Below are 19598 nucleotides of genomic sequence, written 5' to 3'. Positions count from 1 at the left end.
GAAAACTACCACATTTGGGTAGTGAAGATGAAGACTTACCTCCAGGCCTATGATCTTTGGGATTTTGTCGAGTTTGAAAGGGAGTCACCACCTTTAAGAGTCAATCGCACATTAGCTCAGATTAGGCAACGTAGTGATGAGTGTGTAATATCCTTAAATTGCGTCTAATAGTTTCGGGTATATTTTTGGGGTTTCGAGTGTGAAACTAGGAATTTATTGGGTTTCTAGTAATTTTTAATTTAATTTAGGAGATTAATTTCATCTAAAATCGATTAAACAATAATCTGGAAAAATAAAAATATTTTTGGAAAATTAATTTTAAAGTAATTAAATAATTGTTAGTGAAAATAATTAATTTGAGTCGAAAAAGAATTTTAAAGTATTTTTTATTGGGGTTAATTTGAGTTAAATTTAAATATTAATTAAATTGGGTTAAGTAAAAAAAAGGGAAATTTAGAGTATTTATTTGACAAATAAATCTTAAAATTTGAAATTTTGGAGGGAAATGATTAAATGGTAAAACAAGAAAAATGTGAGAGTGGCCATTATGCAAATTCCCCAATTTTTAAATTCTGGTGGGTTGTTTCACACCATTTACATCATATTAGAGAGCTATAAAATTCGTTTTCTTTGCATGGTTTTAAAGATATATCATTAGAGAATAGATCTAACTAATTTTCTTCTCAAAATACTCTATCAATTCACCCGAAATTATTCTCAAAAGTAGCCAAAAACATTTTGAAATTTCTCAAGCTTCTTAAATCAAGATTTTCAATCAACGAATTTAGAGCGAATCAAAAGTAATCTTCAATCCTAAACTTGTTTTTATGAAGATTAGAAATATTTTTACATGATTTGAGAGTCGATTAAAGAATTTTTTTTATCAATGTCATCTTCTTCAAAAGCTTAAGGTGTTTTAATGGTGGATCTTGAATTTTGGGAGGAAACCCACAAATCAATGGATGTTCCAACTCAAAATGAATCTATTAAAAGGTTTTTGGTCTTATTTATCAAGATTAAACATGATTTGTCAGGTAAGTTTTAAGAAATCCGAATTTCATCATCTTAATGAATTAATTTTCAAAAAATATTTTTATTTTTCCAGATTATTGTTTAATCGATTTTAGATGAAATTAACCTCCTAAATTAAATTAAAAATTTCTAGAAACCCCATAAATTCCTAGTTTCACAATCGAAACCCAAAAAATATACCCAAAACAACCAGATTCGATTTAGGGATATTATAAAGTGTGCTAAGAAGTACAAGGCTATGTCTTGCTTGCAAAATATAGTGCCTAATGTGATTTTCACAAGGATCATGGCTTGTGAAACTCCCAAACAGGCTTGGGACAAGCTGAAAGAAAAGTTCCAAGGGTCAGAGAAAACAAGGCAACAACAACTCATCAATCTAAGGAGAGACTTTGAGAACCTAAAGATAAAAGAAACTAAAACCATCAAGCAATACTCAGACAGGATCATGACCATTGTCAATAGTATCAGGCTGCTTGAGGATGGTTTCAGTGATAGAAGAATAGTTGAAAAGGTCATCATAACTCTCCTAGATAAGTATGAGTCTAAGATTTCATTTTTGGAGGACTTAAGAGACTTGTCCACAATTTCTTTGTTTGAACGTATAAATGCTCTTTATGTTTAAGAGCAAAGAAGGAACAAGAAAGCAAGAGGAGTACTCAAAAGGTATATTGCAAGCCAGGAGCAAAGAAAATTCGAGTTCTTCAAATGGTAAAGGGAGGAGAAACTAGAATGAAAGAAGGGAGAAGTAAACAAGAGATAGGCTATTAAGTTTAAAAAAAACAAAAAAAAAGTTCAACCAGCGAGCTTTAAGCGACGATTCAACAATTGGTACAGTGAATCAATATCCATCGACAAGTAGAAGAACATACGTTAGATCCAAGTTGATCTAACAGTCAATATCGGGGATCAAAGAAAAAAGTTGTTTAAATTTTGGTTCACATATTCATGAGGTTCAAAGTTGTTTCATGAAAGAAAATTAAGTTGTAGAAGAAATAGGGAAAAAAAAGATGTTTCGATGAATCCTATCCTATATTTCAATTTTGAATATTAGAGATTTTAATATGTCTAATAGGATTGCTATCCTAGTGAACTTTCCTCAAGCAAAGGAATATGTATTGTAATTGTAAATTGTTCTTTGATGGAGAGAGGAAATGTCGTAAACAAGTGAATGAGATGTATTAAGAGAAGACGAAGAGGAAGACTAGAGTAGATCCGGATACTGAGCACAATGATAGATGGTGGTTGGTAAGGTAGAGACAGAGAAATGTGATTAATGATAAGATTAAACAAAGAAAACAAGTTGAGAGAATTTTAGAGAAAACTTTGAGAGTTAGAATGCCAAAGTGTCAAAAAACTCTTCACTAGTTGTGAAAGGTAGATTTTAGAAAATAGAAGTTACAAAGCTAAGTAATTAATATGAGTGATAAAAATAAATATTTAGTTACAATTGCATTAATGATTAATAAGAGATGGTGAAAATTTTTGTTGGTGATGTTGAATAGTGAAGAAGAATTCACTATATTTTTAAAAGGAGGGAAAACACTCAATGTTATAGGAAAATGTTAAGAGGAAACCTCTTAACTATCCCCATATTTGATCCAACAAGCTAAGCTCTCTAGAAAATCTTACGAATAAAGGTAACCTAAGAAACCTATCATATTCCAAGGTTACTTTCATTTTTACTTCGTTGAAATAGTATCATGTGAAACATCTTCCGCAAAACCATGGTTGTTCTTGAACATGGATTATTCTGACTTGTTCCAAAATTGAATTGTTCTCAAAATAGATGTGTTTGTGAACAAGAGTTGTTTTGTGGTGATGCTTCTCTTGGAAGAGCTTGTTTTGAAAAATACCTTTATCGAAAGAACACAATTGTTCTAAATAGAAGTTGTTCCAAGTTATGATTGTTCTAAATATAGCTATTCTTGAAACCCTATTATTTTTGTTGAATATGCCACCTATTTAAGTCAAATTTGAAAGATAATCTCCCAGTTAAACTCCGTTTATTTGTTTTAGTCGAACTCTGATTAGCCTTATTATTTTATCATTTGACTACAAATTTAGCCTATAAATAGGCTCTTTTAAAACCATAGAAAATACACTCATTAAAGATTAGAACTCATAACACTTTTGAAGAATTTTATGTTTGCATTTTAAGAGTTCTTTGTTTTTGAGTTTCGGGGTTTAGTTTTTTATCTCTATCTTTTGTACTCTTCATTCTTTTGTCATTATAGTAAAATTATCTTTGTTCTTGGTTTTTTATCCTCTTTGGAGGGGGTTTTCATGTTAAATTTTTGTGTTCAATTTCTCAATTTCTTTTGCTATTTTTTACTTGTTCGTTGCTTAATCGGGTCGATCCTTAACAAGTGGTATCAGAGCTAGATCAATTTCCACAGATTAGCCCGTTCAGATATGGTAGCAACAATTTTTGACATTGAGAAGTTCGATGGTGTCATAATTTCAATCTGTGGCAAGTTCAGATGATGACAATTCTAGTTCAGACTAGCCTAAAAAAGGTTGTTACCAGGAAAAAGCCTGAGAGTATAGACCAGAAAAAATAGGAATAACTTGATGAAAAGGCCCTGTCTGCTTTTGTTTGTGAATATGCTAAGCGAATTGTGCAAGTGTACACGTCGAATCAAGTAATAAAGTGATAAGTAAAATCGTCTCCATAAGGATCGATTAGGTATAAATTGGTTAGATTATTATAAAGGAGTGTGTTTAATGCTATGGTAAAAACAACAATAAGAATGCAAAGATAATTAAGGAATACCGATGTGTGTAATATGGGAATTCTAACAAATAAATGAAAATGATATGGCAAGACAATAGTAAGTATGCAAGGGTAATTACAAGAATGATTATGTGAATAATATGTAAACAAGTAACAACTAAGGATGTGAAAATAGAGATGCTATATCAAAGGTTAAAGGATCTACAATGTTGAATCGTAAGGCTGGGATTACCAAGAATCTACCCTCATTAACCAATAATGTCCTCGGCAAGTTCACTCTTATTCTATTGCTCGGAATAGTTCTATTGTGGTCTGCTTCTTTCGAGAATTAGGCCTTAAGTTACCTTACCTAGGGCACTATATGTCTATAGGCTTTGAGTTTGGTTCCTACTACTGTTCTTCTCCTTTTCGTACAGAATATTGCTCTATGTCTAGAGTTTACCATGAATAATCTTTCGAGTACTCGTTCATATCATTCAATTTCGATCTAACTAACCTAACCTTGCCAGAATTAGATTAATTTTATAATCATGTTGCATATTCACCTATGTCTAGAGATTACATGCATGCTATTCGTAAATACCATTGAATGAAACAATAAATTAAAACTAATCTAAACCGTGACCACTAATGAAAATAAAAGTTTCATCAAGTAATCCCAACCCTATGAGATTTAGCTCATGGATTGGTGAATAGAATCCAGATTCAAAATATTAATCAACACCGTTTCTTTAAATTAGATTATAGAATAGAAAATAAAGAATTAAAGGTAGAACTCAGGAAGATAGCTTTCGTCTGTCCAGCCCACAACTCCGGCTATGAAATGTCTTCCGGTGACTAGGAGGGACTGCCTTCATCTTCCCTTATGCGTCTCAGCCCTTGTCGCAACTGCTATCCTCTATTTTAGTCTAAGGGATTTCTCCTTCCAAAAATGACGCTCCAACTATCTACCCTCCATTTTCAATTTTTATTTTTGGGTTTTATATCTCCTCCTTTATGGTAGACCCATCATCTCATGATCATTTTCCTCTTTTTTAGGCTAATTTTTCTGGTACATGTACAATAGGGCTGATAACGGTTAAGTGTTGATTGGGTCGCTTACTGGTATTGCTACAACATTCATGTTGACAAACTGTCCATCCTTTTGCCATGAAAAACCTTCACTTCTTTACTTCTTTTCCTCATTCTACACCTTCCACTTAACAAATAAATCCTTCCCACAAACAATTAGAAGTAACATGTAATAACATTTAAGCACATTCAAAGCCTTTTAATGCAATTTCCTAAAAACACTAATGGAAAATCCTAAAATTCAACTAAACTTACCTAAGTACAGGCAATTAGCCAAGTCTAAAGGCATAAAATATAACTCTTTTTAAGAGTCATTATCTACAATCCAGTTGTGCCTCGTGAATAGTGTATTGCAGGATATATTGATGGAGAAAACCCCATCCGCATTGTGAAAAAGGTTAGAAACTTTTTATGCAACTAAGTCTCTGACTAACTGTTTAGTGTTGAAACAATGTCTATTTACGTTTCGCATGAACGAAGATGAGCTTCTTAGAGATCACATTAGTCAATTTATTACTCTTTTGAATGATTTAAAGAATGTTGAGGTTAAGATTGACGATGAAGATCCGCTATGCTATTATTGTGCTCTTTCCCTCTTTCATACAAGTATTTCAAGGAAACTCTGATTTATGACAGAGACAAACTCTCGTTCGAGGATGTGAAGGTCATTTGTTAAGTAAAGAAAAACTTGACAATGAGTTTGGTTCGGATAGCAAAACAGGTAGACAAGCTTCCGTTTTGGAAGCATCAAAGAAGCGACGCCTTTTATAAAAAGTTAGGTCACGTCAAAGCAGATTGTTATAAACTACGAAATAAACGGGCTGCTGAGAGCAACGAGGAAGATGTAGCTGGTGCTAATTTGGTCAACAAAGGGGGTAATGATTTCTTGTTAGTGTCAACAAGCGAAAGCTCCGAGCTTACGTCCGAGTGGATCTTAGATTTAGGGTGTTCTTTCCACATGTGTCTAGATAGAGAATGGTTCTCCACATATAGTTCACTTGAAGGTGGAGTTGTGCACATGTGAAACGATTCATTCAGTGAGGTAATCAATATTGGTACTGTTAAAACCAGGATGCATGATGGGATGATCAAGACACTATTAGATGTCAGGTATGTACCTGATTTATGAAAGAATCTCATTTCCTTGACTATTTTAGACTCAAAAGGTTGCAGAATCAACATCGAGTCGAACGCCATTAAAGTATCTCGTGGGGCTTTCGTTTTGATGAAAGTTAAAAGGATCGACAACCTTTATACTATGTAAGGTTCTATAATGACCAATGAAATCAGACGCCTTTCGTCTATTACGAAGTTGAAGTCAACTCGTTTGGACCGGAGGCAACTTGGTCATAGGAGGGAAAAAGATATAACCATTTCGTTGAATAGAGATTCTCTTTTGGATGCAAGTTTTGAAAAGTTAGAGCATTGTGTTCATGAAAATCAGACCCGGGTTAGTTTGATTTGGCAGTAGACAAGTCGAAGGCTAGAAGTCTTCCAGCTTCTAAGCACAAATTTAACTCCGTTAATTTCCTGCAGAGTTCAAGATAGGCCTGTGACGGGCTTTGGCAAAGATGACGTTGTGGAAATACAAGTCAAGGTGGAGATTTGTTGAGTATGCCACGTATTTCAATCAAATTTGAAAGATAATCTCCCAGTGAAACTCTATTTATTTGTTTCAGTCAAACTCTGATTAGTCTAGATTATTTTATTATTATTTGACCTACGAATTTAGCCTATAAATAGACTATTTTAAAACCTTAGAAAATACACCCATAAAGATTAGAACTCATAACACTTTTGGAGAATGTTGAGTTTACATTTTGAGAGTTCTTTATTTTCTGGTTTTGGGGTTTAGTTTTTTATCTCCATCTTTTGTACTTTTCGTTCTTTTACCATTATAGTAAAATTATCTTTGCCTGTGGTTTTTTATCCTCTTTGGAGAATTTTTTCACATTAAATTTGTGTATTCAATTTATCAATTTCTTCCGCTATTTTTTTTATTTGTTCGTTGTTTAATCGGGTCGATCCCTAACAATTTTAAACAAGAGCAGGAGTTGTTCTCAAACGACAATTACACTAGATAACAATTGTTTCTAACTAAAGCTCTCTTTTGAAAATAATTATTCGGAACGTAGCTATTCTCAAACATTAACGATTGTTTCCTACAACAATTATTTTGAAGGGAAAATAAATAAAATGACGTTGATTATTTGTTTTAAACATGGTAATACAATTTCTTGAATTGGTAAGAATAATCAAATTTGAGAACCTTCCCAACGACTTTGCAATTTCCCGAATAAGGACTTCATCATATAATTTTACTTGAAGCCATGAAATCTTGATCTCAGCATTGTAGAAGAAGAAAAGATTTCTTTTGCTGAGAAGTTTTAGTCCATGTTTAGGACTGTCAAATAATGTCCATAGATAACCTAAGGACCCTTTTAGTGGTTTAATAATCTAATAATTCAAAACTTTTTACTAAAACGTATTTTCCATATCAATCAATTGAATGGTTTCAAACATAGATTGAATGTTGGAGTGCAAGGCTCTGTAACCCATTTGCATTCGGAGAAGGAGAAGTCCCGACTTACCAGCATGAGATCCATGAACCAATTTATTTCCATTATCACATCCTCAGATATGGAGTTGTCCCTAATCTGAACCTTGTTCGTCACCCTAGCCTCATCTATCTCTGTTTGCCGAGATAGAAGAGTCCTCCTTGAAGACCATTTACAATCAGTCCTTGTATATATAACAGTTTCTTAACTTGAAAATATTTTATAAAAATTATCAATTTAACAGAACTTGAAGAGCATCCTTAAAACACTTGGTTTCCGCTTTAGTTTGTCCACTTAAAAGTGTATCAACAAAAAAACTATTACTTTCTCGGTTAAAGTCATCCCATAATTGACAATATTAAAAATTAGAAAGGATGTTGTTGAGATCAAAGAACTAATTTTGTTGATAACTTTTGCTGCTTCTGTACATTACATTGGTTTACAGCTTTTTTTTTTCTCTTTCACAAATGGAGAAAGAAAAAAAAGAGGAATCAAAATTGTGAACGAGTGGCCCTTTGAATCTCTTATTAGGCCTGCAATCGAGAAGTGAGATTTAGGAAGGCATCTTCTCTGCAAGGAATTGTTAGACCACCCATGGGATGATTGAACCCGAACTCTTCCTCTGCTCGCTTAAGCAAGTCGTTGAACGAAGGATGGTTCAACACAGTTATTGGAACTACGAACCTTTTTCTTTGCGTCTCCCCCACATAAACTGCAATGTGACCTTTCGGAACATCTGGTTTATCTCTTGAAATACGAGACTGCAGCTTGAGGATTTGCTTGGCGCTGGAAATCATGGACGGTAGACGAACACCCATAATTCGAAATAATGAAAGGGAAATACAAGGAGATATAGATATTGAAATTTAAGGTTGCAGTAGTAACTTGTGAATTCTTTCAGGTTTCTTGGAGCTAAGAGGCTGATAATGGATTCTTATTTATAGACAAGGGGGAGATGATCAAAGACGCAAATTGGCTACCGTTTTGGCCTTGGGAGGACCCACTGCACCAAAGGATCACATGGGTTGGCTCATTTGATTGGAGCCAATGATGCAATAGACCAGCCACTAGCTCCCTCTCCTCGGGCCGCACTTGGGGAATATCCGGAGCAACATCGTCAGTGATGCAAGATCTGTTTGTAATATTGACCGTAACATGTTGAAGTAAATTTTTTTTTATCAAACATAATTGATGTAATGAAGTTCAACTTTTGGAAATCAATAATAAGTGGATTCGGTCCAAACTAAGCTGTCACGGATGGACCAAAATATTCGTGTCAAGTACGGAACTACAGTCCGTCCCATGCGGTGCTAGCTGGCAATACACTTCCATTTATACAGTATTCTATTCTAAGGTTTTCTTTTAAGGTTTTTCTTAATGCACATCCCATTCTAGGTTTTGGATAAAAAAGGTATTGAAAGCACTAGGGTTACGGAGTTTTTAGGGAAGTACTGTTGCTGACTCTAGCTTATATAATTTTATGTGACAATTAATAGCTATTTATAGTCAGGTCCTCAAATTTCAGTTTTGCATATTTGTCAAGGATGTGTCTAATATTTTTTTAATTAAAGAAGCTAAATACAATTAGCCATAATAAATTTTGTATTGGTCAGGTGCTTTCTTGTATCACTTCTAGAACAAGTTGTTTGGGTGGATACTTATAAATTTTCAAACCAACAGAATTATTTTTTTGTAAATATACCATAAAGTCTGTAATCATATTCGTTGAGCGTGGAGTATACAACACCTTTATATGTCATTCCCTTGCTAACTGTTCTCTGATGATTTGCACCAAGCTCGACCCAACCTCTTTTGTCTGATTGTTAATCGTATTTGCTGCAACTAAGTTGTCACTGTCTACTATCAGTTGCTTTATACCTCTCCTCCATGCCATATTCAAACCATCCATAATAACCCAAAGTTCTGCATCAACTATAGAACATATACCTATATTTTTACTATACCCAATAATCCATTTACCTTTGTGTGGTCTCGAAACAACCAACTCTACCTATCAACAGATGCTTAGCCCCATCCGTATTCAGCTTGCACCACCCTTTAGACGGTGGTTTCTAACAAGTCCGATTACTTCCCTGATCATTCTACTGACGCCCTGGCCACGGTAATTGATTTTGCATAAGCTAGAATACCAGAAACCTCAGACGTTACCTTGCAAGCTTCACCATTGAAGATTATATTATTCCTACGTTTCCACACTCTCCATGCAATAATTCCAAACAAGATGTTCCAACTAACACCTGGAATAACAGAATCATGGACTGTTTGCAAATTTTTGAGCAGCCATTCTTCCAAGTTCATAGAAAAGAAACTATCTGACATTTGTGACAGTACAAATTTGGCCCAAACTGCCAGAGTTACAATGCAATCTCTCACTACATGTAACGGCGTTTCCATTTCACTCCCACACAGACTATAGAAACTATCATCCGTCATACCTCTTCTGCATCATTCTTTTAAAAGTACCTCGTATATTCGAATCTATGCATTTCATTCTCTTGACTGCTAGAAACAATATCACTACTTAGAAAAGATAAAAGAGCATTAGGAGGAATATCAAAATCATGAAAAGAAACAAAAGATAAAGCCACCCTTCGTCCAATGAAAGGATAATTCGGACAAAAACGAACTAAAATAAATATAGTATTAAATAAGAATATCAAATTCAAACACATCAATTTTTGACTAAGTCAACCCGTTAATAACATTTTAACAGTCAAATTCTACCACGATATTATTAAAATTGTATGTCTGAAGTCGTGATAACACTTGTGTAAAAATCTCAATAATACAAGGGTCTTAAGAAGTGTTAAAATCTCAACATTATTAAATTATTTTAGTAAATATCTCATGCTTTTTGCTGCGTTTTAGTGATTTGAAATCATGCTGTGTAGAATTAAATGATAACCATTTTATAGAATTCACTTATTTGTGTATTGTGACGTGTGTTTAAAATATGAAGAAGTTTATATGAGGTAACTTATGTTTTATAAGTTGAATTGGGTTATGAGATGATACTCAAATAGATTAAGAATCGAAACAATTTAAATAAAAATATCCATTAATTAAATTAAAATAATCGTGACATTAGCATATAATGGAATTTAAAAAACACAAGGCATATCATAATAAATCTTAAGTATTCAAAATCTAAATTACTTTTATCAATTATACTAAAACTTCATTGAAAGTTAAATATAGTAATTGAATTATTTTATAAATTTAAATCTTAAAATAATTGGCTATTTAATTCACACAGGCATGGAAGAAATATGTTTTTTTGTAGTACATGAGTTCAACTTGAGGTGTACCTTTTTAATTAGAAGTATACTGTATATGGTCAAAGCCGATGGTTTTTCCGTGCGGAAATCAAATGATTTAAGAAAAAAAAAAAAGAACGTAAATATTGTAGAGTGGCGTAAGACAGCAAATTACAGGTGATAGGGGCGTCGAATTCAGTGGCCATTTTTTTCAGGGATAAACAATTGAAAAGCACATGCATTCACTGACGACTCACCGACTTCAACCATCCGCCATATCTCACTAATTGCATGCATCAGCTCTTTAATAAAATTATTATTAAAGAATTGGATAAAGATTTAAAAAAGAGCTAGAGCCTTTATGCATGCAAACAGGTATGGGTGGCAGTTGAAAGAAGATGAAATCAGCGGCCAAGTTGAAGGCAATTTTCAACTTTCCAAGCATTTAATCGATCAGTTACTGACATAATAAGGAATCTGCAACAAACGCAGCAGAGAAATTATTGGCTTCTTTTGGATGTGGAAACCAGTGGCGATCTTCCTAAAAGAACGTAGTAGTTTCCGGCCCTAGTTGTAATATTTTATATTTTATAAACTACCTTCCAACCTCAATCATAAACTACATGCATGCAAAATTATCACTGCATTATTTTTTTGGGCTCTGGCCGTTTGACAGTCTACCAATAAGAAAATATTGATTTTAAGTTATTTTTTAAAGATGATTGCATAATAACTAAATACAAGACATTGGAGTATTTTTAAAGATTTATATTTGGTGCAGATAACATTTCTTGTAGGAGGATTTATTTTTGAAAATCTGTATAATTATTTTATTTGCATAAAATTATATATCAAATATTATTTTTATTTTATAAATGTTTATTATTGTGCCTAAAGGGAAGACAGAAAAAGTTTAATAACTTGTGTAAAAATTACCTTACAATCCTTTCTCAAGTTTATTAAAGAGTTAATTTGAAGGGTCTAAAATTTTTGTGCCTGTTTCGGATTTCCTTTAATACGTTAATACTACTGATTTAATAGGAAAGCAATCGGTCAGAGATGTAGGCCTACTTTGCTTCTAATATTTAATACCTTCAAAATTGCCATTAAAAAAAGTGATTGATCTGATTCATTCAAAGTTGCTGAGAACAACAGGTTTTTTTAGTCAGGGAAGAATCATAATCTCATTGACATGCAATTTTTGCTGTCTTTTACAAATTACAGTATGTTTACAAGCTAAGAAAATTAACTTTTACTTCATTCCTTGTTGGTGGAGGAAGCATTTATGAACAGCTCAATACTGTAGTTAGACTGATGAAGTACTCTTCACTGCATGGAATTGTGAGGCCACCCATCGGATGGTTGAATCCGAATTCTTCCTCGGCTCGATTTAACAGGTCTTGAAACAAAGGCTGATTCAAATAAGATACCGGAATCACGAACCTTTTCCGGTTGCCTTCCCCGACATAAACTGCAATATGGCCTTTAGGAACATTTGATGTTGCCAATGCTGCATTCCCAATTTTACCTGAAAGAGTTCGCTGGAGCTTTTGTTTTGCATGAGCTAACCCCATTAGTTGAATACCCATTTTAGAGAAGAAAATCGATTGCACAAAGAAGCTCACGAATATTTGATTTAAGTGATAGAAAGCGTTAGTGTTTATGAAGATTGAAGACTTGGTTTGAGAATGGTATCTTTAGTGCCATAATAAATAGAGGGAGATAGCAATTTGCAAACCTTAAAGACACTGGATAGGGTAGTGATATGTTATTGAAAGAATATTTAGAAACATACCAGGTGAAGCAATTAGTTAAGTTTCACATGGTTCTGTTTTGTCTGTTGCTAGGCATCCTGCCCTACCACCTTAAAGAAAATGGCAACTTAAATTTTTATGTGAATATAACTTCCCTATGTTTTGATCTTATAAAGGCACTGACTGTACCAAACACTCCTCTTGATCTTAGACTATTGAAGATTCATTTCGATTATTCACTAAAGCATTGAACTTAGACCTTGTTCCTTGGTTGCTTTACTTTGTGACAACTACCCAATATACTTTTGAGGGTTATTGTAGATCCTCTATATCCCTAAGACTTGTCTGAAATGATGTATTGATATCAGCTAACTTTAGTAATAGTAGTATCCTCCTCATCCATTCATTTAAGGCTGGTATCTTGGACTACTAACTTGGTCAAGTCACACTCAATTCAGCTAATGAATCCATTTGTCAAAATAAATTATTTCCAAGTTGCAACTACTATTTCCTTTTTGGCAATATCAAAGCTCTTAGTGATTATCCATAGTAGATGCACAACTCTGCAACAGACGAATACACTTTCGAAAAGCTAGTTATAAGTTTGGGTTGCGGAATGTATTCTTTAGGACTATAACATAACATGATTGTTGAAGTCAGCTCCCATTCAGCAGCAAAGGTGGCCATGCAGGGAACGTGCTTCAATAGCAAATTGGTGCAGCAAGCTGGAGCTATTCATTTAGTTTCTTTAAATGAATGTTTTGTATTTAGTTAGGATCAAACTTAGTTGGTAGCTGCATTTTGATGTAACTAAGTGATGAATGACAAGTTTAGGTAGCTGTTTATGTATTCAAACAAGTTTACCAAGTTACTAGGCAAATTAGTGGTGTTAGGTAAGTTATTAGGTGGTAACTTGTTTGTTTTGCTATTGTAATCCCTTATATGTATTGGCATCATGCCTTCTTAAAAGGTTAATGAAAATTCAGCTCATTTTCATTCAAATCTCTCTCTTTCTTTTCTGTTTTCCATTGTAAGTTTTTTCTTCCTTGATTGTTTCTGCTGCAAGCCTCGAGACTTGCTGTTTAAGCAAAGCTGAAATCAGCTTGCTGCTGCCTCTTGCACCAACAATTGGTATCTAGAGCCCTTGTCTTAGTGGACCTGTTGCTTCAAACCAAGGAACCTGATGGCTTCTTCAGGATTTTCACCAGCAGCCCCACCAGTCTTCAATGGAGAAGGCTTTCACATATGGCTGGTCAAGATGAAGACTTACCTACAGGCCTTCGATCTGTGGGAAGTTGTCAACACAGATGCTGAGCCAGCACCACTGAGGGCTAATCCCACAGTAGCTCAGATCAGGCAACATGCTGATGAGAGGACCAAAAGGCACAAAGCCATGTCCTGCATCCAGAACTGTGTGTCAGATGTCATCTTCACCAGAATCATGGCCTGTGAGACTCCCAAACAGGCCTGGGATAAGCTTAAGGAGGAGTTTCAAGGCACTGAGAGAACAAGGCAACAGCAGCTATTGAATTTGAGAAGGGATTTCGAGAACCTGAAGATGAAGGAAGCAGAAACAGTGAAGCAGTATGCAGACAGAATCATGGCAGTGGTTAACAATATAAGGCTCCTTGGTGAGCACTTTGATGAGGCAAGGATAGTGGAGAAAGTCCTCTCCACTTTGCCTGAGAGATATGAGGCCAAGATATCCTCTCTAGAGGACTCAAGAGACCTTGCTACCATCTCTTTGACTGAGCTAATCAACACCTTCTATGCTCAGGAACAAAGGAGAGCTAGCAGAACTGAAGACAACCAGGAAGGTGCATTCAATGCCAAGGCCAGAGAAGCCTCGAGCATCAATGCTCCAAGAGAAAAAAAAGCCTTGGAAAAGCCGACCTAAGCCTGATGCTGCAAGGAGCAATGACCAGCCCTGCAGACATTGCAAAAGGCCAGGTCATCCAGAAGGCAGATGCTGGTTCAGGCCAGATGCAGTATGCCAATACTGCAAGAAGAAAGGCCATGTTGAAAGGGTTTGCAAAAATAGAACCAAGCCAAGGCAGAGCCAATTTCAACAACCAAAGGTTGAAGCTCGAGTAGCTGAGAACAGTAGTGACCAAGAAGAGCAGGTCTTTGCTGTGTCTTGCTTAGCTGCTGAGAAGAAATGCTCAAAAAGCTGGTTATTGGACAGTGGTTGCACTAACCACATGTCACCAGATGCCTCCTTGTTTAAAACCTTAGATAGAAGTTGCAAAACCAAGGTCAAGGTTGGAAATGGTCAGTTCATAAGGGCTGAAGGAAGAGGAGAGGTGCTGATAAGTACTCCTACAGGCAACAAGATTATTCCAAATGTGCTTTTGGTGCCTGAGATTGACAGAAACCTTCTCAGCATAGCTCAATTGCTCGAGAAAGGCTATTCTGTTGTGTTCAAGGACAAACAGTGCCAGATTGCTGATCCAAGTGGATCAAGCCTTATGAAAGTCACAATGACTGACAAATGCTTTGAGGTGCACTGGCCAAATGACTCAAAGTCAGCATACACAGCTTCTGTTGATGATTCCAAGCTTTGGCATCAAAGGCTCGGACATGCCAACTTCAGATCATTGGCTCGAATGGCCAAAGAGGGCTTGGCAGAAAACTTTACTAGCTCAGTAAAGTATGATGATGTGTGTGAAGTTTGCCAAATGGGGAAACAGGCAAGACTGCCATTTCCTACAAATTCAGCTTGGAGAGCTTTTGAAAGACTGCAGCTGGTGCACTTTGATGTATGTGGCCCAATGAGAACTGAATCACTCAGCAAAAACAGGTATTTCATCCTCTTCATTGATGATTTTACAAGGTTTTGCTGGATTTTCTTCTTAAAACACAAGTCTGAGGTAGCTCAAGTGTTTGTGAAGTTTAAAACTGCAGTAGAGACAGAAACAGGTTGCAAGCTGAAATCGATAAGGTCAGACAATGGCACTGAGTACACTTCAGCTCAGTTTCAAGCCATTTGCAATGATGCTGGTATCAAACACCAGCTTACAAATGTCTACACACCTCAGCAGAATGGGGTATCAGAAAGAAAGAACAGAAGCTTGATGGACATGGCCAGGTGCCTGCTGTTTGAGAAGAAACTGCCTAAGACCATGTGGGCTGAAGCAGTAAACACTGCTGTCTACCTTTAAATAGGCTTCCTACTAAAGCTCTTGCATCCAAGACACCTTTCGAGGCTTGGTTCGGTTTCAAGCCTTCATTGGCACATCTGAAAGTGTTTGGTTGCCTGTGTTATGCACAAATACCAGCAGCAAACAGAGACAAGCTCTCTGAAAGGGCTCAACCAGGTGTTCTTATAGGCTATAACTCAGTTAAGAAGGGCTACAGGGTGCTGGATCCTTTGACAAACAAAGTCCAAGTGAGCAGAGATGTCATCTTCGATGAGAAGGCTTGCTGGAATTGGGAAAAGAGTAAACCAGAAGCTGCTTCAGAAGACCTGGTGCCTAATCAAGCTGAACTCGAGCACCTTGGTCCTGAAATGGATGTTGATAATGCGCCTGTGAGAGGCACAAGACCCCTAGATGAGATTTCTGAAAGAGCACAAGCTGCTATAGCAGAACCAGTTTTGAAGAAGCTGAAGCAGATGAAGGTTGGAAACAGGCTATGGTTGATGAAATCAACATGATTGTGAAGAACCAGACATGGGAGTTGGTTAAAAAGCCTGCCAACAGAAAGACCATTGGTGTAAAATGGGTCTATCGAGTGAAGCACAATGCAGATGGAAGTTTAAACAAGCTAAAGGCCAGGCTAGTTGTGAAGGGCTTCAGTCAAAGGTATGGTCTGGACTACTTGGAAACATTTGCTCCAGTAGCCAGACTCGATACAATCGGATTGCTGATTGCAGTTGCTGCTCAGAACCAATGGACAATCCACCAAATGGATGTCAAGTCTGCATTCCTCAATGGATTCTTAGAAGAGGAGATATATATCGAGCAACCCCTAGGATTTATAATGCCTGGTAAGGAACATTTCGTGTATAGGCTAAGAAAGGCCTTGTATGGCCTAAAACAGGCCCCTCGAGCCTGGTATGCTCGAATTGTCTCATACCTGGTCAGTTTGGGATTTGAAAGGAGTGCTAGTGAGCCAACACTCTATGTTAAGAGGAATGGAGCTGAAACACAGCTTATTGTGTCACTGTATGTTGATGATCTTCTAGTGACTAGAGGAGACAAGTTTATGTTGGCTGATTTCAAAACAAAAATGAAGGAAATGTTTGAGATGTCAGACCTGGGATTGATGACATATTTCCTAGGAATGGAAGTCAATCAAGTAGAAGGAGGAATCCTCTTGAAACAAAAGACATTTGCCTTGAAAGTGCTGGCTAAATTCTCAATGGAGAATTGTAAACCAATGAGCACACCAATGGCTATTGGCATGAAGCTATCGAGCCAAGAGGAACATGAATCTGTCTCTGAAATAGATTATAGAAGCCTTATTGGCTGTTTGTTGTATTTGACAGCAACAAGACCTGATATTCTATTTGCTGTGAGCATGCTGTCACGATTCATGCATTGCTGTAATCAGCAGCATTACAAAGCAGGAAAAAGGGTTCTGAGGTATATCAAAGGTACCTTGAACCATGGTATATGTTTCAAAAGGGTCAAGAGTTGAAATTGATTGGCTATACAGACAGCGATTGGGCTGGTTCAAAAGATGACATGAAGAGCACCTCTGGTTATGCTTTTACACTTGGCTCTGCAATGATTTGTTGGAGCTCAAGAAACAAACAATGGTGGCTCAGTCAACAGCTGAAGCTGAGTATGTAGCAGCTGCTAATGCTGTTAATCAAGCTGTGTGGCTGAGAAAAATTTTGAGTGATTTAAACCTACACCAGAATGAAGCAACTGTGATACATTGTGACAACAAGTCAGCAGTTGCTATTGCCAAAAATCCTATCTTCCATGGTAAGACAAAACACTTCGATATTAAACTGCATGTGATAAGGGAGATGAACAAGCTCGAGAAATTGAGCTGATTCATTGCAGCTCTGAAAATCAGATTGCTGATATCTTCACAAAGTCTCTTGGTGTATCAAGATTTCTAAGCCTAAAGAGGGAACTAGGAGTCTGCTGCATAGAAGCTGAGGAGGAGTGTTGAAGTCAGCTCCCATGCAGCAGCAAAGGTGGCCATGCAGGGAACGTGCTTCAATAGCAAATTGGTGCAGCAAGCTGAAGCTATTCATTTAGTTTCTTTAAATGAATGTTTTGTATTTAGTTAGGATCAAACTTAGTTGGTAGCTGCATTTTGATGTAACTAAGTGATGAATGACAAGTTTAGGTAGCTGTTTATGTATTCAAACAAGTTTACCAAGTTACTAGGCAAATTAGTGGTGTTAGGTAAGTTATTAGGTGGTAACTTGTTTGTTTTGCTATTGTAATCCCTTATATGTATTGGCATCATGCCTTCTTAAAAGGTTAATGAAAATTCAGCTCATTTTCATTCAAATCTCTCTCTTTCTTTTCTGTTTTCCATTGTAAGTTTTTTCTTCCTTGATTGTTTCTGCTGCAAGCCTCGAGACTTGCTGTTTAAGCAAAGCTGAAATCAGCTTGCTGCTACCTCTTGCACCAACAATGATAATAAAGATTTTATGGTTCATTACTTTGATCATGGTTTATCTGCCGACAAGTTAAATTAGTGTGTACCATATCTTGTTGACATGTCAATGACATACATGCACATATTATTATATCTTTGAATGTTCAATATATGGTCTTTGTCTAATTTATGAATCTCTTAATGCTCTATATGTCAAATGCCTTGAATACCAAATGTGAATGAATGGTCTATATCAAATGAATGCATCAAGGTGAAGTGTAAGCATCAATGTCCTTTTTAAACTGTTCTTGTTGGTAAATATCAGATGATTCCCAGCAACCGCATATTTTCAAAAGTTCCTATCTCTGATTTTTCTTTACAATAGGTTACGAACTGAAAGAACAAGGAATAAAATGAAGCTTCCATTAGCAATCTGTAACAACTAAGTAATAAGTTTCTTAGTGGATATCAATAGGTATTGTTCTTGATTCATGCATGAACTAATACTGGATTTTCCTACCTGTTTCTGTCAAACATAAAGAGATCACTGAACTTGTGCCAAATCCTCAAACATAAAGAGATTATTATACTTGAGACAAATCACATTGTTCAACAGATGGTTTTGTGTGATACAACATAATTCCCTACCAATTTGTGCATATAAGTTGAATTTGTTGAAGTCAGCTCCCATGCAGCAGCAAAGGTGGCCATGCAGGGAACGTGCTTCAATAGCAAATTGGTGCAGCAAGCTGAAGCTATTCATTTAGTTTCTTTAAATGAATGTTTTGTATTTAGTTAGGATCAAACTTAGTTGGTAGCTGCATTTTGATGTAACTAAGTGATGAATGACAAGTTTAGGTAGCTGTTTATGTATTCAAACAAGTTTACCAAGTTACTAGGCAAATTAGTAGTGTTAGGTAAGTTATTAGGTGGTAACTTGTTTGTTTTGCTATTGTAATCCCTTATATGTATTGGCATCATGCCTTCTTAAAAGGTTAATGAAAATTCAGCTCATTTTCATTCAAATCTCTCTCTTTCTTTTCTGTTTTCCATTGTAAGTTTTTTTCTTCCTTGATTGTTTCTGCTGCAAGCCTCGAGACTTGCTGTTTAAGCAAAGTTGAAATCAGCTTGCTGCTGCCTCTTGCACCAACAATTGGTATCTAGAGCCCTTGTCTTAGTGGACCTGTTGCTTTAAACCAAGGAACCTGATGGCTTCTTCAGGATTTTCACCAGCAGCCCCACCAGTCTTCAATGGAGAAGGCTTTTACATATGGCTGGTCAAGATGAAGACTTACCTACAGGCCTTCGATCTGTGGGAAGTTGTCAACACAGATGCTGAGCCAGCACCACTAGGGCTAATCCCACAGTAGCTCAGATCAGGCAACATGCTGATGGGAGGACCAAAAGGCACAAAGCCATGTCCTGCATCCAGAACTGTGTGTCAGATGTCATCTTCACCAGAATCATGGCCTGTGAGACTCCAAAACAGGCCTGGGATAAGCTTAAGGAGGAGTTTCAAGGCGCTGAGAGAACAAGGCAACAGCAGCTGTTGAATTTGAGAAGGGATTTCGAGAACCTGAAGATGAAGGAAGCAGAAACAGTGAAG

General features: G+C 36.1%; 2 protein-coding genes across 2 annotated transcripts; both read right to left on the bottom strand.

Moving 5' to 3' along the window:
* Positions 1-7775: 7775 nt before the first annotated feature.
* On the bottom strand, positions 7776-8320 carry LOC107918887 (auxin-responsive protein SAUR22). The gene has a single exon (XM_016848464.2). The coding sequence runs from the start codon at positions 8211-8213 to the stop codon at positions 7923-7925; it is 291 nt and encodes a 96-aa protein (XP_016703953.1). The 5' UTR covers positions 8214-8320; the 3' UTR covers positions 7776-7922.
* A 3504-nt stretch (positions 8321-11824) lies between these two features.
* Positions 11825-12463, bottom strand: LOC107918312 (auxin-induced protein 15A). The gene has a single exon (XM_016847837.2). It carries the CDS (start codon positions 12260-12262, stop codon positions 11957-11959), a length of 306 nt encoding a protein of 101 aa, XP_016703326.1. The 5' UTR covers positions 12263-12463; the 3' UTR covers positions 11825-11956.
* Positions 12464-19598: the final 7135 nt, after the last annotated feature.

This window comes from Gossypium hirsutum, chromosome D13, assembly GCF_007990345.1.
Source record: "Gossypium hirsutum isolate 1008001.06 chromosome D13, Gossypium_hirsutum_v2.1, whole genome shotgun sequence".
Lineage (NCBI taxonomy): Eukaryota > Viridiplantae > Streptophyta > Magnoliopsida > Malvales > Malvaceae > Gossypium > Gossypium hirsutum.
This window is presented reverse-complemented; position numbering and strand designations above follow the sequence as displayed.

Excerpts from the sequence above, each read along its gene's own strand:
- LOC107918312 (XM_016847837.2), bottom strand. The coding sequence starts at position 12,262 with ATGGGTATTCAACTAATGGGGTTAGCTCATGCAAAACAAAAGCTCCAG.
- LOC107918887 (XM_016848464.2), bottom strand. The coding sequence starts at position 8,213 with ATGGGTGTTCGTCTACCGTCCATGATTTCCAGCGCCAAGCAAATCCTC.